The 26362-nt window shown below is 38.8% G+C and overlaps 1 protein-coding gene across 1 annotated transcript in view; it reads right to left on the reverse strand.

The window, feature by feature from the left end:
• Positions 1-1880: 1880 nt before the first annotated feature.
• kiaa1549lb (KIAA1549-like b) overlaps positions 1881-26362 on the reverse strand; it is a 63020-nt gene continuing 38538 nt past the window's right edge. Inside the window, exons 8-22 of the mRNA XM_008405887.2 lie at positions 23535-23594; positions 21544-21695; positions 20984-21155; positions 19817-19980; positions 18784-18819; positions 17117-17307; positions 14727-14857; positions 13506-13630; positions 11026-11261; positions 9286-9418; positions 6413-6784; positions 6232-6326; positions 5558-5706; positions 5284-5435; positions 1881-4752 (exon numbers count right to left, since the gene is read on the reverse strand). Of these exons, the coding sequence (XP_008404109.1) occupies positions 4489-4752; positions 5284-5435; positions 5558-5706; positions 6232-6326; positions 6413-6784; positions 9286-9418; positions 11026-11261; positions 13506-13630; positions 14727-14857; positions 17117-17307; positions 18784-18819; positions 19817-19980; positions 20984-21155; positions 21544-21695; positions 23535-23594 (2432 nt within the window). The 3' untranslated portion in view covers positions 1881-4488. The remainder of the gene's footprint in view (positions 4753-5283; positions 5436-5557; positions 5707-6231; positions 6327-6412; positions 6785-9285; positions 9419-11025; positions 11262-13505; positions 13631-14726; positions 14858-17116; positions 17308-18783; positions 18820-19816; positions 19981-20983; positions 21156-21543; positions 21696-23534; positions 23595-26362) is intronic.

Raw genomic sequence — 26362 nt, forward strand, 5'->3', positions numbered from 1 at the left:
CTCAGACTGTTCTACCTTTTTACTGGAACTTCGCTTGAAGAAAGTGTCAGAAAATGTCGTGTCCTTTTCTTTAGGAGCTTGGTGACCAAACCACGAATAAAATGGAGGTCAAACTTCATCATGTACAGGTCCTTCTCAAAAAATTTGCATATTGTGATAATGTTCATTATTTTCCCATAATGTAATGATAAAAATTAAACTGTCACATATTTTAGATTCATTGCACACCAACTGAAATATTTCAGGTCTTTTATTGTTTTAATACTAATGATTTTGGCATACAGCTCATGAAAACCCATAATCCCCATCTCAAAAAATTTGCATATTTCATCCAACCAATAAAAGAAAAGTGTTTTAATATCAAAAACGTCAACCTTCAAATAATTATGTTCAGTTATGCACTCAATACTTGGTCAGGAATCCTTTTACAGAAATGACTGCTTCAATGCGGCATGGAGGCAATCAGCCTGTGGCTCTGCTGAGGTGTTATGGAGCCCAGGATGCTTCGATGGCCTTCAGCTCATCCAGAGTTTTGGGTCTTGCGTCTCTCAACTTTCTCTTCACAATATCCCACAGATTCTSTATGGGGTTCAGGTCAGGAGWGTTGGCAGGCCAATTGAGCACAGTAATAYCATGGTCAGTAATACCAGTGGTTTTGGCACTGTGAGCAGGTGYCAGGTCGTGCTGAAAAATGAAATCTTCATCTCTATAAAGCTTTTCAGCAGATGGAGCATGAAGTGCTCCAAAATCTCCTGATAGCTGCTGCATTGACCCTGCCCTTGATAAAACACAGTGGACCAACACCAGYRGCTCCCCAGACCATCACTGACTGTGGGTACTTGACACTGGATTTAACTGTACCTTTATATTTAATCTATTTTTCTGCCACATCCTTTTTTTCTGTGCCTGCTCTGTTGCATCTAAATTCATTTAATGCACACACAAATGTTAATCACACTCAGCAATTCTTTGCTACACTGACTCCGTTTTGTTTGGGGCAGCAACAATATTGCTACTCTTCTGAAATATGTTGATGTCCACATGCCATGATTCATTTTTCATTTTCCATTGGTGAGAAATATGGACTTCCCAGACTTCTTATTTCTTCCCATTGCCATGTTGTCACCTGCCTTCCATTGATGAGAGCTTTTTCTATGCATCTCACTCAACTCGCTTAACGAAGGGCTGACTTGACTCAGTTTAAATAAAATAAGTACGGTTTCTGTTTGCAGCAGTTATGCATGAAATATGTTCAGGACCCCTTGATGTAACACACCAATGTTGGTATTTGTAACAACTTGGCTCGACTGGTTTTTAAAAGATTTTGTTTTTCCCAGACATCCCTGCTCCTCTTTCCAAATCACTTCCATGTATTTTATTGTTGACAATTTTTCTGGAAATCCACACACTCAGATATATTCAAAAGCTTTTTGCAGTAGCAATACAGAATGCAAATAACCTTTGAAACCTTTGGGATTTTAAGAAAAATATGCATAAACAGAAGGACATAAAAATAACAACAAAAAAGTACAAATATAAAATTCAGATTGTTGGCCTTACACATAGTTTCTTTTGTGTATTTGTTATTTTGTTTGTTGAAGAACTTTGTGATTTTTTATCTTGTAAAGTGTTATATGAATAAAGCTTTACTTACTTTCCTCCAGAATGTGTCAGCCAAAATTGGCATGTGGCTTTAAAGTTTACCCAGTAAATTGTAATTGTTTTATTTAATGACTTGAAGTATGAAAAAGTAACACTGTCCAGAACGCTTTAAGAGCCTCCGTGCATCGACGGCTTTGACTCTTTTACCAACGGCATTTTGGAAAATGTGACATGTGGAAATTTAAATAAAAAAAAAAGGCACAAATCAACTGTTTTTTATTTGATAAAATCATTTATTTCATTTGAAATATTTAGGTTAACATTTCCCTCAATTCCCATCTTTTTTCTGTGATAGATTCATCTCTAAATAACATCAGTGAAAATAAGATCAAGCAACAGATGAAAAGAAAATGAGGAAATGTCACATGAGGACAAAAAGATGTTGATTTTCCGATAGTTAGCTCACTTTTAACTTTATTGAATAAATTCTCATGTTTCATTCAATAAACCCCCTCAGATACTTTTATTTAATACTGTAGTTATCCAGCATGAGAATGTAGAAAGGTGTTCACACAAAAAACGGTTTTCAGTTCTGTTTTTAAGACAAAAGTGCCTCGCCGAACAAGTAACGGCCGAGTTCTTGACGAGTTTGAGAACAAGAGGCTTCATGTATCTACTTACACATGGAGTCAAATGATAAATAAACATTTATTTACTTGAGCTGACAAAGGATTTGTTCAACAGTTGAAAGGCTAACTTCATTCAGGACTGATAAAAAAAAGCAGCCTGCTGTTCCACGAATGAGAAATAGTCAAAGGCAACTTCACTCGTACATATCTCTCTGGTGTCAAAGCTGACAACTTCCCAGCACTGATTATATAATAATCCACATTTTTAAGGTTATTAGAAATCATACAGTACAAGTTGGCAATCTCAGTGTTAATGCAAATCACGCAACCCCTGCTACAGGTCAATACTACATGCACTTCTCTGCAGAAAATCTCAGAGGTCTTTTTCTTTTTTCCTTCCAGAGCTGGAATATTTTCACACAAACAAACAAACAAACCATGTTTGAACTGATTTTCTTATGTGTGCCTTACTTGACTGGATAGTTTATGCAGCTGATTTGGATCCCCTGTATTGTAATGTTACATTGGTCTGATCTTCAAGTCGTAAAACGAGATTAGCCAACTCCTTCTAAAAAAAAACCACCTCCGTTTCCTTCGTTCTCTCCTCCTTTGTGTCCCTGCTCAAAGTGCCATCACCTCTGAAAACCATATTTTATTCCCGGTGCGAGAACTTGACTTTTACCAGAACGTGACCTGCAGAGACATTACACCCGAGGAATATTGCACGCTGCCCAGCTTTTTCATTAAATGCATCACTTTGTTTGTAATGAATTTAGAAACCATGAGTTTTGCATTTTGAAAAGAATTACTGAAATAAATCAATTTCACGATGGTTTTCTAACTTAAAGATCCACTGGTATATCTCACACAAAATTATTTATTAGGTCAACATTTCACATGTGAAAAACTTATTTCACGTCCCCATCACCATTTTGAAGACATCTTTCTATACAAGAATACATTGCTGAATTCCAATATATGACCGCCAACAAGTAAAGGCAATGACAAGGCTCATTGTGTTGCAATGCATCATTTTAGACACAATGTAAAGACCTGATTTTACAATCCACTGGGCCTGAAGGTTTTGCTGCAGGTGCCTCAGTACCAGACTTCTCATCAAAGTCTGACATGTTTGTAGTTTATACCATTGCTAATTAGAGGTGTTTGACTGGCAAAAGAATATTTTGCTTAAAATTAGCCATGCAGTCACAGACTTATGACTGGTGAGTAAAAATATGGACTACAAACAGCATGAAAAAGGATTGAAAATGTCCATTACTTTGGCTGTTTGTAAACAAAATCGTTTGAGTCACTAACCTGCCAAATTGTTGAGCTGGTTGTGGACATAAGCTCACTGGAGACATTCTTGAAGTATTCAAACATTTAAACTCTAATAAAGAGTTAAATATATTGCAATCTGTATTCAGAGTATTCCCCAAGCCTGCATCCTTGGAAAATTCACCAATAAACCCAGTTCAGTAATCAAACATCTCATCTGCACCTTACATCATCCTGTGTAAACCCAAATAAATCCTGTTAGATTGATTTTAAAATAGGATTTAAAGAAGAAGAAGAAGATTTAAATTGTATTTTGTCCATTTGTTAATTTCCAGTTACTAAACCTTTAAAACAGAACCGTCGGATTATCAAGAAAGGTTGCGGTTTGTGTTGTTGATATGCTATTTTTCCTCAGACATGTAAAGAAACTACAGAGAGTAAAATTAAAAATGAATGTGTTTTTCATTCTGAGATTAATGTTTGAAAKAGCTGATCCCGATCTTGCCCATCTCGTTTAAGCTGACGCTTAATAACAGGCTTGGTTAGATACACAATGTCCTTAAACTGTACATGCTCATATACACTGTGAGTTATACTAACCCATCTGACAGGAAGAATTTGGTCCTCTCAGTACAGACGATTACATTAATGGATTTTCTCTTATAAGACCCACTAAGATCCTAATCTGGTCCAGAAAAAAAAAAAATGTTTTTGACCTTTAGTTTTATCCTACTGATATATCTACATAGATATGTGCATAATTACCTGGGACGTCATTGACAGAAAACGGAATTGTTATTTTCTGAAATTAAACAAATCTTTTGAAGTTTYCCTAACTGATGAGCTGACGTACACCGGTCGTGTGCAAAAAGAGGTGGATAATCAGCAATTAAAGATCAGTCTGTCGGAGAGTACAAATGTTAAAAACGGAGCTGAAGAAGCATCACCTTCTGTGCGAAGACCCAGACACGTCCGTGTGTTAAAACTCAAAAATGTCATTCTGTTTCTTCGCTAGCTTGGCCACTTCCTGTCTTATAGCCTGCACAAGTGCAGAGGTGGAGAGGCTGCTCAGAGGCATGCTGTCCATGTCCTTCAGCACCTGGGGGAGGCTTTGCTCAGATACTGTGCGAGGAGCAGTGGGCGGCTGCTCCAGTGTCTGGCTGTACTGCAGGGGTAGCCTGGTGGGACTCCCCTGTGGGTAACGAGGATTAGGAAAAGCTTCAGCATACCCAGGTAGGGGTACCTGAAAACAKAGTGCACAGGAAGGGAAAGGAAAAACACAATCTTAACAGTAAAGCAGGAGCACATAAGTGTGCAAATCAGTGCAGGACTATGAATTGAAATGAAAAGATTTCCAGAACTTTCTGACTGCTGTCCTGACAAATTAAGTGGAAATACTATAACAAGCCTTCACAGAACAACTCTACTTTACACCGAGATAAAATTGTTTCCAGGATGACTCAATTTACTAATTAGGTGACTGCTGAGCACAGTTTGTTGCACTGGGTTTCGTTGTGATTTTTCTTTTTGCAAGAAAATATGAATCTTTCGAAAGCTCGCAAAATCACTATTACAGACCTAAATACAAATAAGTATCTATAACAAGCACTAAAAAGTGATGCTTATGGGTGATCACAGGGCACCAACATTAGTTTCTTAATAATACACTTAATACTGTATGTATTCTCAACATCTGATATTATTCTTTTAGTAGTTTTTTTTTTTTTTAAGTGAGCCTTGATGGGGAACAAACAGGATAAATGGGGTTTCTTACAGAGTCTGTCCACTGCGGCTGGACATCCTCAGGTTCTGGTGGATAGGACATCCAAGAGGGACTATGGTAGGACGTAGGGGACGTGGGGACAAAATACTCTGAGTACCCTGGCTTTGCAGCGGGGATGGCGTAGACAGCAGTAATAGGGTTTCCTGTTTAAATAAAAACAGTCAATCGTTGTTTTGTTGGGGTTTTTTTCATCAAAATGAAAGGCTATTATATAAAGACTCGATGCAAGCATTTTAAATTCTGAATCGCCTCGTCGTCTGCTTACCTGAGTAGTTTGGCACAGGCTGTTCTGCAGCGATAGATGGAAGTGCTGCTCGGGTGAATGGCCCGTATGGGTTTTTCTCACTTTGACTCCGCATTTCAGCGACAGATGTTTCTGAGCTCCTTCCCTTAGGCCCCAAGTCCGAGGTGGAACTAAGTCAAGACATTAGAGAGGCATGAACAAAAAACTGCAGCAGAAAGCCACCACTAGAGGGCGCACACACTCCACGYAAAAAAAAGAAATAAATAATAACATCATTAGTATTCTTGCCATCTCTCTATACACGAGTTCATTATAAAAATTTATAACAAGGCCTTAAATCACCCTTACCACAACGAATCTTCTTACAGCCCCTGAATATGAATGTTTATGTGAWTKTTTTTTTWAAAAAAGGAGCATCCAAAAGGTTAGCAAACGAAAGATGGTTGTTTGTCTCCACYGGTGTCTGTTTTTGTGTTATCCGTTTTGCTAATCTTTTATGTCTTCCAAATCTTACCAAGCGCCTGTTTAAGGAAAGATTGTTGTGTTTTCCTTTACAAGGTGCCACACATTGGCTTTTGTGTATTTTGGCGAAGCTTGTGCTYCGATTCTTAATCGTCTTGTTTCAGTATCTTTGTCATCCGTGTCRTTTTGAAAACGAACTCCTCTTTTCATTCATGGCTGTCTTCATTTTTTACCGTCTTAAGGAGGTTCTSTGAGGAGGTCCAGTGCGAGGCGGTAAAGGAGGCGGAGAACCCACGGTCATCTCAGGAAGCTGGGTGAAGCGAAAGGCCTTAAACGACAGCGAGAACTCTTTTGATCAAAGAACTTGTTTTTGGATTGGTCACTTGAAAAGACGAAATAGCTTCTCCAACTCACAGGTTTAGGCAGGCTGCACTGATAAATATCTGCTCCGTAAGATGGCACCCAGTGGAGTCCGCCCCGGCCCGAGCTCATGGTGCCTGGAACGCTGCTGACCACGTCTACGTAGGGGAGAGGAGGCGCGGGGCTGTATTGGTCCGRAGGGGGCTGCTGGTGGTGGCCGTGCCTTCCAGTTGTGGACTGGCCCCCAGAAGCCAGGCTGAACGCCTCCTCCAGCAGCAGGTGCATCTGCTGTCGCACCTCGTCGATGGACGGCTGTGAGCTCAGAGTGGACGTCTCTGAGTGGCCTTTAAGGCCACGGCCGTACATGTACCTTCGCGGCYCCAGGAGGTGATCAACGTTTGTCTCCTCGATCAGCTCCGGCTCAGTCTGTGAAATATATACACAGTAGATTAGACTCAACTGACTCTTCAAAAACTATGAGAGCTGAAGACAAAAAGAAAAACAGTTAAATGTGACAAAGAATCCAGAGAAAGATGGCGTTATCCCCACAAAGTTTCAACGTGGGCATGTTATTCRTCTGGCAATTTTCTGTGTTTGTTTTGTGTAAAACATTTATGATTTTCTGGCAAAAGGTCCAGTCTGGTTTCATCAGACCACATTACATTCTACTACAAGGTTTCAGATTTATTTATTTCATTTTTTTTTGTCAGAACTGGATGTTTTATTTACAGTAAACCCTATTTTTTAGTCTGAACACAATAAAGATAAAGGAGATTGTGAAATATTTCTAGTGCTGAGAAGATATTCTTGTAGATCCTTAAGAATTGATGATACCCAAACCTTCATTGTGCCATGTTGGATTTACACCACAGAGGAGTTTTTGAAGCCTTCTCCTGAATGATACTTTGTACAATGAGTTTATTTGATATTCCTTTGAAATKTCTTTGCTGTTATCAGGATTTGAACCTGAGTTGTGGTTCAGGTGATTTATTATCACTGGCGACAAAGAGAAGACTGAATACTTTACATTTGTTTTTTTTAGCAGGGAAGGGGGGGTGGTTGTTTTTTTAAAGGGTGTTTAAATCCAGTATTGCTAAAGACTGCAGTTACATGTGATGTTTTTTTCAACAAATTAGTTTTTCATTTGACGTGTCCAGAGTAAATGCAACATTTGTAAATACAAATATGTTTTGAAAAGATTGATCATGGTCAAATTTTTATGGGGTGTGTACGCTATTGAGAGCAGTATTTATTGTCCTMATAATTTTTTTATCTTTTAACATACTTTTTTTTGTCACTATGTCCTTCTATTCAGTAGTCCAGCACAGTGACAAATTTATACAATTTGAGGCTGCCCTACTTCCTGTGCAAAAAGAGGGCAGCCACAGTAGAGCCAGCACAGAGAACCTCATAAATCAGCCCTCCTGAAAAAGGCAAGAGACTTAAATCTGCAGCCAGACCGGTCCCTTTGTATTCAACAAGGCCAGGACTCATGAAAAAACACAGTGCAAACCAACACATGGTCATAGAAGTATAAGAACTTATTTTTTTCCCAGATGGACGTGTCAKACTTTCTCTGCAGTTCAATCCCCTTGTGATGGTGAGGTGAATGCTTGTCACTGGACCAATGCGAGATTTCTGATGCCRTTTTTTGTGTAGGCCARAATGAGCCAAAGCACCATCAGTTTGCACAAATGCTCCATTTAACTACGCCTGCACTTTTCTAATGAAGTAGAAATTTAGATAAATGTTTCGAATTTCTTTGACGCTAAAAATATTCTGACTTCAAGACCATAAAAGCGTGTTAGCAACAAAACAGCTGCACATCACCCAGCAATGATTTATAAATCCATCCATACATTTTCTTACACCCTTGTCCCTTGGTGAGGATGGGAGGGGTGCTCGTGCCTATCTCCAGCTAATGTTCCGGGCGAGAGGTGGGATGCACCCTGGACAGGTCACCAGTCTGTCGCAGGGCAACACAGAGACACACAACCATGCACACACACTCACACCTAGGGGCAATTTGGAGAGGTCAATTAACCTGACAGTCATGTTTTTGGACTGTGGGAGGAAACCAGAGTACCCAGAGAAAACCCATGCATGCACAGGGAGAACATGCAAACTCCATGCAGAACGACCCAGGCCGGGAATTGAACCCAGAACCTTCTTGCTGCAAGGCAACAGCTCTACCAACTACGCCACTGTGCAGCCCGCTTTATAAATGTTTACATTTAATTATAAATTGCCCGTTTCTCTGCTCACAGTTTGCAGAACACTTCAAACCACTCTTGAGCTGAACAGGTCTAATGCATAGCTCTGTTTGCACACAGAATCTCACAGTAAAGAGAGAGGGATTTCACAGAGTCCTCATAATCCTTATAATCAAGGTTCCCATTTAATTGCATATGTTACAGTTGTGGAACCGACTTTTTTAGCGTTGCTCAGTTACTTGATCTGTGAAATTTGGTCACATTTTTTTAGAAAAACAAAATTAGAACTTATGTTATATTTCTGCAACAAGAGTCTGCATTTCCTAAAGGTCTTGGCATTTGCCAAAGTTGGAGTATAATTAATCCAAAGTCTCTGTTAACTACACCTCTACGGTATCACATTTCTCTGCCAATATCTTCAACAATGTAAATGTACAACACAAGCTCTTCTGGACAAGAGTTGTCATCCAGAAAGGTTTTGGGAAGTTTGGAACCGTTAGCCCTAATGAGAGGAACTGTGCATTTAAGTTAGCTCTAACATTGGCCATTAAAACAACACATTTCTTTAATGTGAAATTTCTTTCATCACCAGTAGAGTGCTCCTTTAAGCTATTGCTCTGGAAAAAAAACAACAAAAAAAGAGATGCTTTTTAGCTGCTAACTGGCTGATTAGGTTGGGTCGAAACGGTTGGTGGGTGTTGACACGGGACTCACATCATAGCCGCTGTTGCGGATGCCTCTTCTGGGCCTCTCTCTCATTACAAGKAGGTCCATCTCAGTTCCTCCGGGACTTGGACTGCTTAGGCTTTGTCTGCTGCGATAGGCCATCTGTCCGACCTGGGAATGCCTGCCAATTAGAGTAAACYGAGTGAGCGCAACACAAATCAAACATGCAGAAAAGCAATTCTTTACWCAAAGCGTCCGAATTATTCGGTCAGCCTTTCGTGAGCCTTCAGCAGAAGAWGAACCTCGTCGGTTTGTTGYTTGAGGTACGACGAACAAGGTGAGGAAAATAATTGGACTCCTGTTTGAAAGGGGTGGCGCTGACAAAGAAGGTGCTACATTTGGAGAGGACAAAGATAAAAATAAAAATGTTGGTCACACATTAGTGAACAACTACAAGAGTTTTAGATTTTAATATTCTTTTGATCTCTTAATATAGYCGGTGTGTGTCATTACACACCATGTTGGGGAAAATATTAACAGATACCAAGACATGTCAGTAGAGGTGGGCAGATCAATCCAAAGTATCAATAATCGGTATCCGTATCACATTGATTCTAGTGTGGTAAGCAACACTGGGTTTTATTTGTAAAAATAAATAAATAAATAAATAAATAAATAAATAAATAAATAAATTAATTAATTAATTTGGCAACAATGTATGATTTTCATTCCAACTCACAAATATGTGGCAAAACGACATTAAAGTTTGTGGCTATATTTTGGTAAGTTATTTAAAAATTAGTGCTGGAAAGTGAAGTTGTACTTTTATTATTATTATTATTTGAAAGCAACAAGAGATTGTGACCATAAAAACCTTGGACAGAATCACGTTGGCAGAGTTCATCAGCTCCCAGAACCAGATTTGGTGGCACGAGCATTGAATGGYCCATGGCAAGGTCCCAGCATGCCATGGAAAAGATAGTTATTCCCTTTTCAAAGTCCAAAAAGTTCATTAAGGTTTATTGGGCAAGATGTAAAATCTGGTAGATTTAAAAAAAAAAAACCAACTAAATAGTTAGTATGTTTTATATCCATGTCTCCCTTTATATATTTCAGAGGAGGGAACAGAAGGAATCCACTGATGCAGCAAATTACAAATCAGTCACTGTATGCTAGAATGATGAAACAGATGCCAAAGTGATGAAGATGGATCTGTGGTGAAGTGAAATTCATATCATTATTGACACAAATTGAACTGTGTGATAACTCAAAGCAGAAGGACTAGAAGCATCCAAAAAGMTAATTTTGTGCAAGACGAGCTGAGGGCACCGTCAAGGCATAGAGGGAGACGGATACAAATATGATTATAAATATGTTTCTGAGTGTAAACCCAAACAACCACAACCGTATTTCTGGGAAAATGAGATGGCCTCAGGAAACRTSCCCAGTCCGGACCTGGAGGATTTTGTATTCTCAGAAAGATAAAACTGGGAATCCAATACAAATCCTAGTGAATCTGGTTGAATTTATTTCTGCTAAGAAGAATGGGGGGGAAAAAATGTCCATTCWAAGGTGACATGCAATTGCAAGATAAGTTTCTGGGTGAAAGACATACCAATATATTCTASAAAGCTGTTATTTCCTGGGTGAAGAACCGTGCGTCGATGAATGAGACAGCCTGATATAAAGAGCCGAAACTTTTTGACAGCAACGGAACGCAAGCAATGTCAAAACATTGTCTCTATGTAAATATACATTAATATACATCTACTCCATCTAGTCTCTTACCTTCTGTGAGACTTGACGTATGTGGACCCTCGTTCGTCGTCCGGCTCCAGAGGTCTGCCATGCTCACCGACTTCCCTCTCATAGTCGCTCCGTTGTTTATGCACCAGGGCTCGACCTCCGCCGCTGCTGCTGCCRTTGGTGGACGGGAAATCGTAATAGCCTTTCTTCTTAGCTTTTAGCCTCAGTTTGTTTCTGTAGTGCTCAATGTCTGATTTCTGCTTCAACGCCAAGTTGACCTGAAGAGCGGGCAGACCAAYAAGTGCRACTGAACACAAGGTGATCAAAACTTAAAAATGYGAAGCGTATTCGTCTTGATTCTTCTGGTGCAGATTGTGGGTTGAATATGATGTAAATTAAATTAAAGAARTGCTTTTTCTCTTGTTAAACAAAGGAAGCTGTGGCATGRTGATACTACTTAATGTTTTTTTTCAGGGAGACAATTAAGCCTCTGCATTTGTTTCAACATGTAGCAATTGCATTAGGCAACTACCACAATGCAAACATTGTGATAAAGTCAAACGTATTCTAAGTGAAAGAAAATCATACAGTCTGTATGACTGTATGATTGACAATGACAAAACAAGAAAATCAAAGTGATAGTGAGGACATTAGGAGTCTTGTCCATTGTGAGCAGCAGGAATGCATATCGATCAGCATCAAGAGTGAACGYCTTTACAGCCACTCCTGGTGAATTGTTATTAAAATAYTTTATCTGATAAAGAAATCTTATATTCCAASAGTGTGTAGAAAGGTAAATTATCTTCTATATCTGCCATGAGAGGAATGCTTGGCGAGAGCAAACACGCAGGTTCATGGCAGGGTGAGAAGGGTTTTTCATAAGGCTTAAGTAATGAAAGAAGAGATTAAATGTAAAGTATGAAAGCGGCATAAAACAGCTGATTCAGAGTATCCAAAATAACCAGAGATAGAGATATTTTAAAGTGATGGCGCTTCAGGGTTTCCAGAGGCATGGGGTAATCTAATTAAATAATAAGCTATAACCTAATTTCTAAAATGTATAGGTTCAGTTCAAAATAAGCAATTTTTATAGAGTAAAATCCATAATAGTGTTGAGCAATGGAAATGACCACAAAGATTTGACAAAGTAAAGAAAGAAGTGGAATAACTGGAGGAAAGATTCAAATATGTCCTTTGCACATATCCAGGTAGCTCCAGACCACTGTGTAAGACTGTTAGCATGATGTTAAGTTTCTAAGAGGCAGTGTTGAGTTTTAACAGATGGTCACACATTCAAAATATTTCCTGCGTCTTGCATCAGTCCACAGAATAGTTTTTGGCAAATTGTAAACAAGCCTTAATGTTCCTTCTGGACGTCATTGCTGTTTTTCCCAGTCTCTCTTTCATTTTTAAAACGTTTTCCATAAAGGAGACAAGAGAGTTAAACAGTTCTTAAGATGTTATTCTGGATTTTTTTTATGACTTCTTCGATTACCGTATTTTTTCGGACTATAGAGCACACTTCTCTTTAAGCCGCACCTACAAATAAAAAAAATAAAATGAACTGGAAACGTACATATATAAGCTGCACCGGGCTATAAGCYGCTGGTGTCTCCACCGCTATCAGTTTTCCACAAGGACTAAATCTGCAATTAAGGACGCAGCCTTGTGCCTCCAACGCCGACCCATGGACTCGTTCACGCCGAGCAGCAGCTCTATTTCCCTCCTGTACTGCCAGATCGATAGCCCTCAACTTAACAGCGGCATCATTTTCTTTGTGTGGTTTCCATGATGAGGCAGTATGAGTTTGAAGAAATTTCTTCGTTGTCCCTGCTGGTAGTATGTGCTTGTTGTAAATGAAAATTTAGCACTTTCTTCTTTGATTTCCAATTTTGACTTCCAATGATTCACTTCCTGCTAAAGAGCCCCCTGGTGGTAGAAGAAAAATCCACAGAAAAGCCGTATGGTTCAAAACGTGGGAWAAAAGTAGCGGCTTACAGTCTGAAAAATACGGTAGTTATTATTGGAGTATTGGTCATCTCATGGGAAGTTTTGCCACTTTTCCACATTGTCTTTATTTATGGATAGTCATTCTCACTAGCTGGAGCCCAAAATCCTACAAAAACRTCTTTGTAACCCAATTCAGACTAAGAGACTTTAATCAATTTATTTCTCATCTGTGTTTTAATTTCGATCAGGACTTAATTTGTTGCTGTTCAGGCTACTTCATCCTGACAGGCAGTTTCTATTACAGTCATTTCCTGGTTCTAGAAGAGTGAACAAGATGCGACCATTCATACTGGAGTAAAAAATATATGGTTGATCTCAATGATTCGATAATAAAAATATCTTTTTGTGACATAAAAATTTGTTTGATAATTTAAACCATTCAAGTTTGACCAAAAAAAAAGAGAGAAATCTGTAAGAGGGCCAGCGCTGTTTTACAGCACTATATCTCCAAGTAACGTTCTTGCTCAATAAAAACCAACATCTCTCTAAGTGTAGATGTGGGTGTAAATCACCTCTCCGTTGACGATGGCCAAGTCCTGGCTGCGGTCGGAGGATGCAGGGTGGGAGCAATTTGTCTGTGCAGTTGCAGGCTTTATGGAAATCAGCTGCAGGGAGCCAGAAGATGTGTCGTATGGATCTGAAGACAAGAGCAGAAGTTYACAAACAAAGAGACAGCAAATACCAATAATCATTACCGTATCAATAAAACGGGGGGAAGAGTTGTCATCCCGCCTGTCTGGCTGCCCTCTTCCCTTACTTCCATCCCCCCCCCCCCAGAAAAGAAGAATGTGAACCATCAGTTTCTGAATTGTATCACACAAAAGTCATCTGTCTCAGTAAATGAAGTTGTAGATAGAAACAATAGATCACAAGGACAGCTTTGGCTTCCAGTGTTGTGGTAATGCATCTGTGTGATAAATGAAAGAAACTGACTCTGCACTTTTGTCCGTTATCCAGCGTCAGAAAAAAAAGAAAGAAAAAAAAAACAGACTCAGTTCCAGTTTCGCCGAACTCAGCTGTTGAATTATTCAAATCTAGCCGTTAGGAAAATCAGAATCTGACAAATTTGATCAAATTTACAAGCAGAGAGACGGAACTGGAGGAATTTTTACTCGTGTCCACCACATTTGGAGCACTTAGCCTCAGAACAGGGGACAGAACAAGACATTATTCAAAGTAGAACAAAATTTAATGGAACAACGAGTTATGAGATTTCACAAGGTATTTCTGGACTTATAAGAGTTGAGTATTAGAGTGTGTGTGTGTGTGTGTGTGTGTGTGTGTGTGTGTGTGTGTGTGTGTGTGTGTGTGTGTGTGTGTGTGTGTGTGTGCTCATCTTGGTTTGTCACAGTACCAGCAGTCAAACACACCATACCGTCTCAGCAAAGTGTCTGTCTCATGCATATTCATTTGGTCCATCCCCACCTAGTGCTGGGGGGTCAGAGGAGGGGTGGTTACCTTTCTGACTACCAAAAAGCTGCAGTGCCAGTGCACTCCCTTTAACTGACCAGGTGTACGATGGAAAACCTGACTACCAAAAAGCTGCAGTGCCAGTGCACTCCCTTTAACTGACCAGGTGTACGATGGAAAACCTTAGACAGTGCAAACATCTTTATCCAAAAAGGGAAAAATATATTTTTTGCTTTGCTTTTTTTTTTTTTAAGCTCTTGACCTTGCCAGCGAAGAAGCGATAAAATGACTCGTTTGTATTTGCATCTACGTGCGACTCTCACCGTCCCTCCTGTGGGCCTCCTCCTTTGTCGATTTCTGCTGCGCTGTGACTTTCGGCACCGTCAGGCCCCTCTTAGAATTCAGCTTCTCTGATTCGTCGCTGATGACGGAACCGTCTTCACTTGGCAACTTGCTGCAAGTAACCATAGCAACAGGAAAGGCGGTTAAGTTCCCAGGAAGCTGGGCTGGCAGCCAGGTTATGTCATCCCTTCCTTTTTTACAACCTCACCTTTTCCCCGATATCCACTAAAGCTCTTGTCCATTAACTATAATGTGTTTAACAAAATTAAATAAATTGCAAAACTATTATGCATGTTTAAAGAATACTTCTTGCACAGCCAAGCTGTCTTGCTGGATTTAAGCTAAACAGCATGAAACAGAAAAATCTCCTTGTTACACAAACATTTTGCGTGTAATGTTTAAAAAGCTAAATGTCATTTCACTTGTGTCAAATTCATTTATCTTAGGTATGTTTTTATAAGCAACTAAAAAAAATGCAAAATAAGAAACTTATCTCCAAATTACACCGCTGTTTTGTTTTGGTTTTTTTGTGTGAATTAATTAATTGTTTAATATTTTGTGGCACTGATCATCTTCATCCACATTTGTCAGGCAAAAAGCAAGCAGAGAGAGGGAATGGAGAATGCAGCAAATGTCCTGAGGTTGGTATTTGAACCCTGCCTGTGTCAACGACCAGTAGCTTCCCTCTGTATATTAATTACTCATTTATGTCACATAGCTGGAGAAACAAACAAATCCTGGAATAAAAGTAAGAGAAAATGTGGTAATTTCAACATTTTTAAAAGCCTTAGAGATTATGACTTTTATTACTCTAAGAGAACAGCAAAAAATTCTGTAATTTCTTGGAAGAAATATGTCAGAAAATTACAGCGAGTTCAAGATTAGGTTTTTTCAACCTATAGTTCAATACGCATTACGTATTGCATGGTTGAGCATATGTTGAGTATGTTTCTAACAATGTGCATTCATGTCTAAAGTGAGCCACGACTGCTTCGCAAATTAATTGTACAGTTGTTGTATTCATACTTCTTCCCATGACTTCAAACACTGTAGTGTTTGCTGGATTTAGAGCTAATCAGTCCTTAGCTGAAAAAAAMAAACTACAAGACTGGCTGTGAGATCAAAGAATCATGTTCTAACCCCTATTAGTCTGTTAAAATTGATAACAGCAATGAAAAACTCTAAAGCAGGCAATGCTGCAGAGAGAAAGACACAAAGAAATGTTAGTCTAACAGAGGCGTGTAGTTCACTTTCACTGAAAGAAAATTGTGATTAGAAGACAAATGAAGTGCAGGATTTTATATCCACCAAGTATGAATGCATGGATTTTTTTTTTACTAGCATGTTTGTCAAATATTGCAGCTGTTTAGATAAAACCAAAAAAGGAAATTAAGAAACTTTAACGTATCATCTGAACAACCTGGTATCAACAGCTGCTACTTGAGAAAAACAAAATTGATCAATTTGAATAAAAAAAAACGTATCAACCTCTTAATGTCAACCATAATACATACTAAACAATAAATAAATAAACAATATTCGGTGAACTTTGAGTTCTCATTTTTATAACTAATCTTAAACAGGGCTGCCCCCTGGTGGGGGGGCAATAAGCAGCTGTATACATTTGCTAAACCCCCAACAAATCTCTTTCTGAATGGCAATATTTATTTCTCTGTTTTTTTTTTATTTATTTATTTATTTATTCATTTATTCTTAATATCTGTCTCTCATTACCAGCCTCTTCCATCAACAATACCAGAATCACAAATTTAGGTCAAAAGTAGGTGAGTTGCAGTAATTCAAGGTCAACATTTTTGAGGGGCTGAAAAGTATCTTTTATATACCAAATTTAGTACAAAATCAAAAAATTAAAGAAAAATGTTTAGGCTACTTAAAAATATACAACTTATCTTGTTTTTCATCATTCATTTTTGATTCAGCCAAACGGCTTTTGACGTTAGTTTACCACTGCAATACCGCATTTTCTAGGTTGCAAAATACATATTTGTTTCAAAGAAAGTTTTACACTACAGAAAAATAACTAATAAAAGCTTTTTAACTCATGGTACTGAAAACACAAGTTGCTTTGGCCATGCTCTCAATATGCAACGATGCACAAATCAAAATGATATTTCCGACTAGACTGAAGTATTGCTTCATCTTCGTTTTTAAAAAATACATATTTTTAGGCTTCAGTGTCCTCTTTTCAACAGTAAGGAAAAAGGGAGGAGAAAGACATCTTTTTTTTCCCCAGAAAGCTAAAGCAAAGCTGTTGATATAATATTCAACATTATAGCTTTGACACAGTTTTGGAAAATAAAAGGGTAACAGAGATCATAGCTTGAAGAGAGGAACAGTGGGAGTATCTTACCTTTTGTGTTTGTCAGCAGTGTGACTTTTTTTGTTGGCTGTCCCGTCTTGTTGCAGTGCCTTTTCTAGCGACAGTGATGTGTCCCGGATTTGTAGGGACATCACTAAAGTGTCCTGACTGACAGGCAGCGTCTCCTCATCTCCTCCCTGCTGGCCCAGGTGCTGCTTGGCATAGTCAAATCCCTGGACTGGCTGATGGACGTGTTAGGCAGGAATAAAGAGTGACAGGAGAGAGTTTTTTATAACTAATTTCCCCCCTTCTGCCCAGAAAATGCAGTTCGGTGTAAAAAATGCAAAGATATGTATGAGTCCGCCGCAGACAAGCATCTCGGCATAGTTGCCAAGTACATCCTTAAAAGTCAGAGGGATTTAAAAAGCGGAACTGGGATTATCGCACGTCACGCTTTTGAATAGATAAGCACAGATTTAACTGTGACTCTTCTTCATGTTCTTCCTGTCTCTGGTTAAATAATAAATACCAAACAGCCGCAGTCAACAAGATGAGATACATCGGTCTTTGTGGAAACCCACTGATTAAGCTCAGCAGAATGCAAGACAAGATAAAAGTGTAAAACCAAGTTTGTGTAAAATTTGGTATCGGTATGCTTATGAATAGAAGACCACTCACGCAAATATATGCTGAAAAATTTACGACTGCTGTCATCCCGGAGTCATAAATTGTCTGACACACATCACTGCCCGAGAGCAGCCGGGCCAAACTGCAAAATCAATGTGTTATACTCCCGTTGAACGTTCATCTTCTTTAGCACACTCACACACACACGCACACACACTCAGAGTTTTATTGAAAGTGCTGCTGTTGCTAGTCTTTAAAGAGGAAGCACTAACAAGTAAGCATGATGAAAGGGTTCGGTTTGCACATTCCGTACTGCGGAGGGCTTAATGCGAGGGTCTTTTTAAAATTTTAGGAGTCACTATCTTTGAGCATTTTTTTCCAAGAGCTTTCCTTTGCTTCCATATTCCTTCGTAGCAAGTATTCACGGTGTACTCTGAAAATGAAATATCTTAAATGTCCTGGCAGACCACATGTGAGGTTTAATGAAAATGATTTTAGTGGTCTCTGTTTTATAAAACGAGATAACAGGATCTTCCTCTATGTGCGTGTGATAACTGCTCTGTAGTTAGAATCTGAGCACCGCTTTGGTTTAAATGCATAAGATTTCACTGCACTATGAATGAATCAACAGAGAAAGCGATGGGGTCTGCCGTTAGCTACGCTCTGCATTTTAATTTGTCTGCTCCGATATATGCAAAGACCAAAACAAGATAAACAAGTGTATCATCTCAATGTGAAAGCACTATAAGTATTTGCATGTACTCAGGCAGAAAAGATCTTTCTGCTTAAAACAGCCTGCATAACACCGTTGCTCTATGAGGCCTAACCTTTTAAATCCTGCTATCTAGAGACAGCTACAATAAGAAGAAAGGACAATATTAGCCTTGCTTCCCAGAAAATTACTTTTTGAAAGCTTTGTTACTCTGAAGTGCTGTTATATCCTTGGTTTTCATCAGCACAGCTGGATTTACTGAGTTATATCAGCAGTGTTCTCTGAACAGAATCCCATTCAAATCCCACGGCAGGCGCAGCAGAGCCTTGGAAACAAAAACACAGATTACTAATGAGAAGAATTACAGAGTAATAGATACCTGGTGGTAATAGCTCACATCCCTCCGATACGCCATCTGAAAACACAAAGGAGGCTGTTAAAATGGTGCAAAGTGAGATCTAAGTTTGGCTACCAGATTATCTGAGATTCTCCCAAATAAAGACTGAAAGGATTAAAAGAGTTTAGGTGATTGGGTTTGGGTTATTTGGTTCAAATCAATCATATTAACTGTCATGTGCGACACCTGGAACTATTTTAAAAAGTAATAAATGAGAAAAGCGAGACCAAGGCATGGAGTTACATTTGGAATGGCAAACCAGTGCATTAACACTGCACAGTATCCAAACAAGGACAAAATAGCTGACAGAAAAGGGGTACAATTTACACTCATGAAGTCAAGATTTATGTGATGATTCATCAACTGAGGATTAGAAAGTCAAGAGAAATGTTGTGTAAGAGCAGCAGCTTGGGGACTTAACAAACCGAGGGCTTTATAGACATCCTGTGGTGAGTCCAGTGTAATCACGGTTCACCACGGTAGTGAATGTGACAATATCTGCTATTCGAATAGCTAACCAATGTTGTTTCTCTGATGTGGTTGGCTGTCAGCCAGCACTGTCATTTCTGCCAATAACTGTGCTGTCAGAATAGCCTACATTTTATTGGTGGGTCAAGGAGCGATGGTGCAACTCAAACTGAGAGTTTGAGGAATAAAAAGTCTCTTCAAATGAATGTTACACATGTMATGGATGGACGGGAAGGTAAACTGGTCAGACAGCATCTGACGTCAAATATTATCTCCATCAATTGGCTCAGACACACAGGAATAAAAAAACTCATTACTGCAGATATTTATTGTGCCCAAGGTGGTTTGGAGAAATCATTTAGTGTGGTATTTAATAATATGATCCATGAACAGTAGATGTTTTACACTGACACACAAAACACAACAACACAAAAGAGCACATTTTCTTAGCTGACTAACAACAAATAATTATAATATTTAGTGAGCATGGAAATTGATAGAACTAACTGCATAGCTAAAGGTAAAGGACTGATAGAGGGAAACTTACCTTGGCTCTGGGATTGAGGTTACCAATGGCGTCAGCTTTAAAGTCGTTCTTGTTCTTTTTGCACAGCACAGCTGTGATGATGATAATGATGAGTGTTACCACTGAGATCGGGGCCAAAACTGCAGCAATAATCCAGAGGTTATTTGGAGGGTTCTTGACCACAGCTGAAAAAGCAGAAAGATGTTTTGCCGTTTCTTAATTAAGTAGACTATAAGGACTGCGACTGAAACATTTGGCCCACAAGTGAATTACTCTAAATTCCGGACACCTGAATATCAGCCTCATTCAATAATTTTAAAAAGAATATATATATATATATGCCACACTTGTGTATCTGCCATGTTGTAGCATGAGATATTTATTCAGAAATATGTTACACAGAAACATTTTAGGTAAAGCATTATTTACACCTTTTTTTATTTCAGTACTATGCACAAATATGCACTAAATATCTTTCTGAACATTTCTGCTTAAGACAAAATAACATATGGCAGCCAACCAGGAACAACCACTGACTGCTATCTTCATCTTCCTGCCCTGCCAACACTAGTAAAGTCGCCTTCTTCAGTGTTGGAATCGAACAACCTCAGAATGACTTTGTCACACACTTCCTCAGTCTCTCTTTCATTTTCGCTCTTTCGTCTCACGTTAAACATCCATATTATTGGCCACATAATTGTCGCCGCGGCGTTTTCAAAACGTGTGAAAAAAGCAGTTGCTTCTAGTCTGGACATTACAATAGGTGCAAAGATTATATAAGGGTGGAGATTTTAAAGCAATAACAAAAGACGACATTCTAAAACATGCAGGATCATTAGTCGCCCTCGCCAAGTGACATCGTGCAGCTCAATCTGATATACAGAGGCCCTGATTCAGCTATTGTAGGCTACGATCTATAAGAAAACGCTGCGTGTGCGCACCCTTGCTCCACTTCTCTTTCCCTCTTAGAGTTGAGCAGATCTGCAGCCTTAAACAAACACCGTCCCACTGGGAGCATTTCAAGGAGATTACAGAGCAACCCCCCTTTTCTCTGGGCCCTTCACCCCCAGCGCCGGCTCCTCTTTCCAAGCCGACGGTGAATCACGTGTTTTCATTTACCTTACTGTGAAGGGTGTGTTAAAAAAAAGTTCTTTATGGTCAAACAAGGGAGAAAGGAAGTGTGCTTACGTTCTGCTTGCACCTGGACAAAGTAGCCCAGGGTGAGCGCCATGGTCTGAGAGTCCACTGTGTTCAGGACCTTGGCAGCTGACGTGCCAGACAGAGGGATGCCATTATGCTGGATGTAGTAGGTCATCTCTGCTGGATTCTTTAACCCGGACACTCTGCGGATGCTCACCATCTGGTCGAAGACAACACGTCTTACGCCACAGTCATCAGAAATGATGCAGTAGGCTAAGCAGTTAATTACATTTTTGTGCAATTCTGCTTAAATGACTAAACTGAAATGTTAAGAGCAGTTGTTTAGTGAAAGGTCTCTGGCTTGTTTCTGATGGGCAATTAGTAAATGATGAGCTGAGGAGCTCCCTAATTATGAGGCACGGACCACAACTACTCATCTCGAGTGTTATAAAAGCGTTTATCAAAGTGTGCGCCTTATGAAATATTCATAGCATTTGAAAGAAGCCAACATAAACAATGTCATTTCACTGACTTCTCATAAACACGCAGGGGCAGTCTGGTAAAATATCAGAGAAGACAAAATAAGCTGATGCCCACTGCTTTAGTACCTGGACGGTGAAGCTGCCCACAGTCGTGGCTCGTCTAAAACGAGTGCCCTGCTGCCCCGCCAACACAAACAGGTCTGCCAAACGCTGCTCCATTAGACTGGCAAAGCTTTGGTACTGTCCCTCCAGGCTGGCATTATCGACATCCTGGATCACTGCAAGTTCAGTCGTAAGGCAGAGAGTGGAAAGATGGTTGTTAAGACAGATAGTAAACTGTTCTGGAGGGCAAAAAGTAAAAGAAAAAAAGAACAAGAAGAGGGTAAGAAATGTTGACACGTCCTTTTGGTTTATACAGCCCAAAATGTGTAGAGAAAACTTAAAGGGGACAAGCAAAATAAGTTGAGTGTTGTCACATTTGGGGAAAATAACTGGTAGTAAAAGTGTTACGTCCCGACAATTTACAACGTTCAAACAGCACTGCAAAGAACTTATGAATTAGGACATGCGGAGGCTTCATAAACGTCTTGATTCCAGCATCACAGAAGACAACAGCAAAACCCCAAATGTGTGTTCGGCTGGGAAACTGGACCTTTTAACTTCAAAGAGCCGTTAAACCTCATTTAGAGAAACCAAAACACTGCCTGTAAAGTGTGCTCTTTCTGGAATATTGGCAGTTCATCACAAACAAATTGTGGTCAGTCCAAGATGGATACCCGCAGATTTTAACAGGATCAGTAAACACTTTTTATTAGGTATGTCTCATTACTAGGACAGCTTTGGACCTGGTTTTGCCAAAAGAACTGCCTTAATTCCTCAATTCCCCATTCTAATATTCAGTTTAACTTAACAGGTCATCTTAACCATGTTTAGGTTCCAATATGCATTGACTTGTTGCCATATAACATGTGATTTATGCTATTATAAACATTTCCAGTTATTCTGGCATTATCTGAGTCTCTGAAAACTTTCTCATTATCATCATCAAAATCACTTACCAAATTCAACCAAGGGGTTTTAAAGAAAGAAGAAAATTTGAGCTTTATCTCCAAAGACTGAGGTTATGTGGATCAGAGGCCATATTCTCCCAGACAATCATGTTGTGGTAACCAAAAAAATAAATAAAAAAATCCAAATTAATGTATAAAATTGGCATAATATGTGTTTGAATTTTAAGATTTTAAGCAAACATATATTTTGAGAAACCAAACGATGTTCAAATCTAATCATTTAATACTCAAAGGTCTGTTGAAATGTATGAATTTGATGTGATCTAACAAGCAAAAAAAGACAAGCTGGCACAGAAAAATAAATTTGGTTTTTTTTGTTTACCTTCCTTACTAGTGCTAAACAAAAGAAAGAAACGTCCACACAGGTGCTCCACTTTATCGAAAACTGAAAAAGCATTTCTGCTGGTTGTATGTCTTGTTGAGTGGGAGTAAATCTCATTACGGAGGTGCTGACCTTGTATTGACTCAGCCTAATATTGCAGCATGTGCAGGTTAAGAGCCATAAAATCTGATCTAAGAGACTCAGACCTGAAGCCAACGTACAAGTATGAATTCAAACATTGAGGTTTGTTCTTTGTTCAGCAGATAATGTTAATTTGGATCAACAGAAGATACAATAGAAAATTAGGCACCACTCTCCCAAAAGATAATTAAATTTAAAATAATCAAATAAAAAAAATGTAATTTTACATTTGTTAAAATTCATGTAAATATCCTGTAAGTATGCTACATCGTGTAATTATATTATTAGGAAAATCCAAAATATTCTTATCACTTTCAGAAACATTGTTGAATTTAAAAGATGACTTTAAACCTGCATGTGCCAAATGTATGTATAACTTGCTAAGACCAAAGTGAAAGAAAATATGATGAACGCAAGCAGACTTTTCTCAAGTTTTCACAAATAATGCTTTGATTCCATCATATAACTACTACATTACTTCAATAATGAACGCATGCCTGATAAATGCATTTTGAGATACTTCAGAAAGTTTCAGAAGAGGATTTTTGTTTCCCTTTACCCAATTAGAGCAATGACATGCTTACCTGTGACTACCCAGAAGTCTCTGGTTTCAACAGACGTGTTCAGATTGTGGTATTCAAGTGCTGCAAAGACAAAGAAACGTTCTCATAAAAGTCACGTCCTCTTTTCAAGCTTTCATCTTGTGCACTTTGACTTTATAAAGCTTTTCTCATGCCATCTTTGATTTGAGTGATTAAAAGGAAACATTTAGAATAATTCCAATGGCTTTGATTACCCCGTCTCTGAGATGAGAAGGTTGACACATATTTTGTATTTGAGAAAGAGTCTTGTCAAAATTTCCAGAAACATCACAAGGGTAGGCAACAGTTTACACTTTTCCAMATTTTTTTTTTTCTTGTCTGTGGTTGAGATATCTGTTCAAAGCCTCGTTATCTCCGAATGCCAGACAAATAGAGAAGAGACGACGTGCTTAAAGCCGTGTGAGTTCTGGTTGTCTCTGTATTCTCTTACATGTATTTCCTGCCTGATTAAGCTCCTGTGCCGCGGGCCGGGGGGGCTTGGCACAGCGGTGTTTGAGGGGGAAATGCTGCATCAGTGGCCTCTTAAAGCAGACTTGCATAAGTGCACACTCAGGCGTGTCAGGGGGAGATGGGCGGGGGGCGAAAGGGTGAGAAGAAGGAGAGCAATGGTAACAGATAGGTCGGAAAAACTGTCAGCAAAATCTGCTTTGGGCAAGCTTAGTTGGATCATCAGAGACAAGCATTCAAATCAAACTGTTTACAATAGGCGGCGGGAGAATGAACTATTGAAGGGCTTTGGGACACTTAAAAAAAACGCAAAAATATATATTTTGATCCGTGAAACAATTTTTTAAACAATAATTCATTGCCCACCTATAACTGTTTTTTAAATTGCAGACAAAAAAATGTCCCTGCAGCTTTACTCATGTTCTTGAGAGAAATAGATGAAGAGTGGCGAGGGAGTAAAAGAGCTGAAACGTGCAATCCAGCTTACACAAGAGTCACACAGCAACACAGAGCTGCAGCACTTTTGAGTCTTGTGAGATCCCAGGTCTGTTCTGTAGGACCAGAGTTCAGGGTGGTGGAAAATCAACCACTGTTTATTATCTGCTGCAATAATTGCCTTTGAAATGAGGGAGCAATGTCTGCCAGAATATGCTTGCGCCACCCATGTAGAGGGTAACATTAAGGTACAGCAAAAACAAGCACAATAAATGACATCTGTCTAAAGTATTTTGTGTTTGAGTTTCTTTCTATGTCAGTTCCTGCGTTTCAAGGGAGCTTGTCTTCATCTCTTTGCTTGGAAAACGAAATGGATCTGTAAGTTAACCAAATCATTCAGCCTAACTTCACCAACGAAGCACAAAAATAAACGAAAGAGGTTCTTCATTTTGGCTCTATCAGACATCCCATTTATCTTCATTTAACCAGAAAATACACTAAAAATGAATTCAGATCATAAGAAAAATTATTTCAAGATTGAATTTTGTCGACAAATGCTAACCTTCTGTTCTTCTCAGACTGGAAAACTCCGTATGTTTTTAAATTATCTGTCTTCTTGTTTTGTCTGTCCCTTTTATTCCGCCGCAGGATCCACACACTCATCTCATAAAGTCAGGGAAAACTTATGCAACCACATTTTATTTACCACGCTGAGCCGCTTATCCACCATCCGCAAATAAATCACATATCTACTGTGATGAAAAATACGCAACCAAGACAGTAAAACGATAAGTGATGAACTCCAGATTACTTTTAGTAAGACACGGTAGCGATTGGTAGCAATCGAGCATAACTGTTTCTGCCACGGACACACCAGCTGCAAATACAGTGCTTCCAGATGAACACATTTTATTTAAACTAACATTACCGATTAAAAATAAACTTGTTTCTCAATCCTGACAAATGTTATCTATTCGCTCTGGAGAGAAGGGGAAATAATAAAACAATACAATATAGGTTAAGCTAGAAAATATCCCATGAGTCATTCATTCTTTTAGTTAAAATAACTGTCTCTAAATGTTTTTGATTTAGATTTTTTTTTAACAGATATACTCAGAGTTCTTGTGAAATGAGTTTGTATTTCTTCTGATAGTGTACTTGTGAAGGTTATATATGTCTAAGTTTTAGGATCTTGTAGATTTTTTAATTTTAATGGAAAGCTAGTTATCTCCAAATCATTCAAGTGGATGAATCATTCAACAAACTTTTACAATCTACAGCATAATGTTTCCAACAGCAAGATGTTGTCTTAACAAGCCTCCAGTTTACTCAAAATGATGGTACAATGTTGTTTTTAATTCTCTACATCTTTACTGTTGTATGTGTGGTTTGAGAAAGAACAACTGTAACCTGATGTAAAGAAATAGGAGCTGGATGTGATGGGCATGCTAAAAGCATCCAGGATCAAGGATTTTTCTTGTTCTGTTTTGGCAAAGTCACAAAGTCTCAGAAACATTGTCTTTATGGATTTTCTGCCTGGAAGCAGAATCAAGAATGAAAAGACAAAATTAGCTTGTCTTTTTTTCTTTTCTTTTTTTTTTTTTTTTACCACAACCCTAGACTGTTGCAAGCCAGTATCTGAGGTTTGCATCATGATGAATGTGAAGTGGTAAAAAATATTCAACCGTTAAAAATTCTAATTTTGCACAACAGTTTCCCCTTCAACTATACGACAAATAATTGTAGCATTGTTGATTTTCTCCTGTTAGATGTTGGCAAAAAATTGGTTTCAACTGGACTTAAATCAGAAGTTCCACATATTTCCCCATCTGCTGTGCTCAGTGAAAAGTCTCAGTTCTAAAGACAGCATCTCAGGGCATTTTATTTATTTTTTTCGAAGTATCACATCTGTCACAGGAATGTGACAG

This window comes from Poecilia reticulata, linkage group LG3 (genome assembly GCF_000633615.1).
Source record: "Poecilia reticulata strain Guanapo linkage group LG3, Guppy_female_1.0+MT, whole genome shotgun sequence".
Classification (NCBI taxonomy): domain Eukaryota; kingdom Metazoa; phylum Chordata; class Actinopteri; order Cyprinodontiformes; family Poeciliidae; genus Poecilia; species Poecilia reticulata.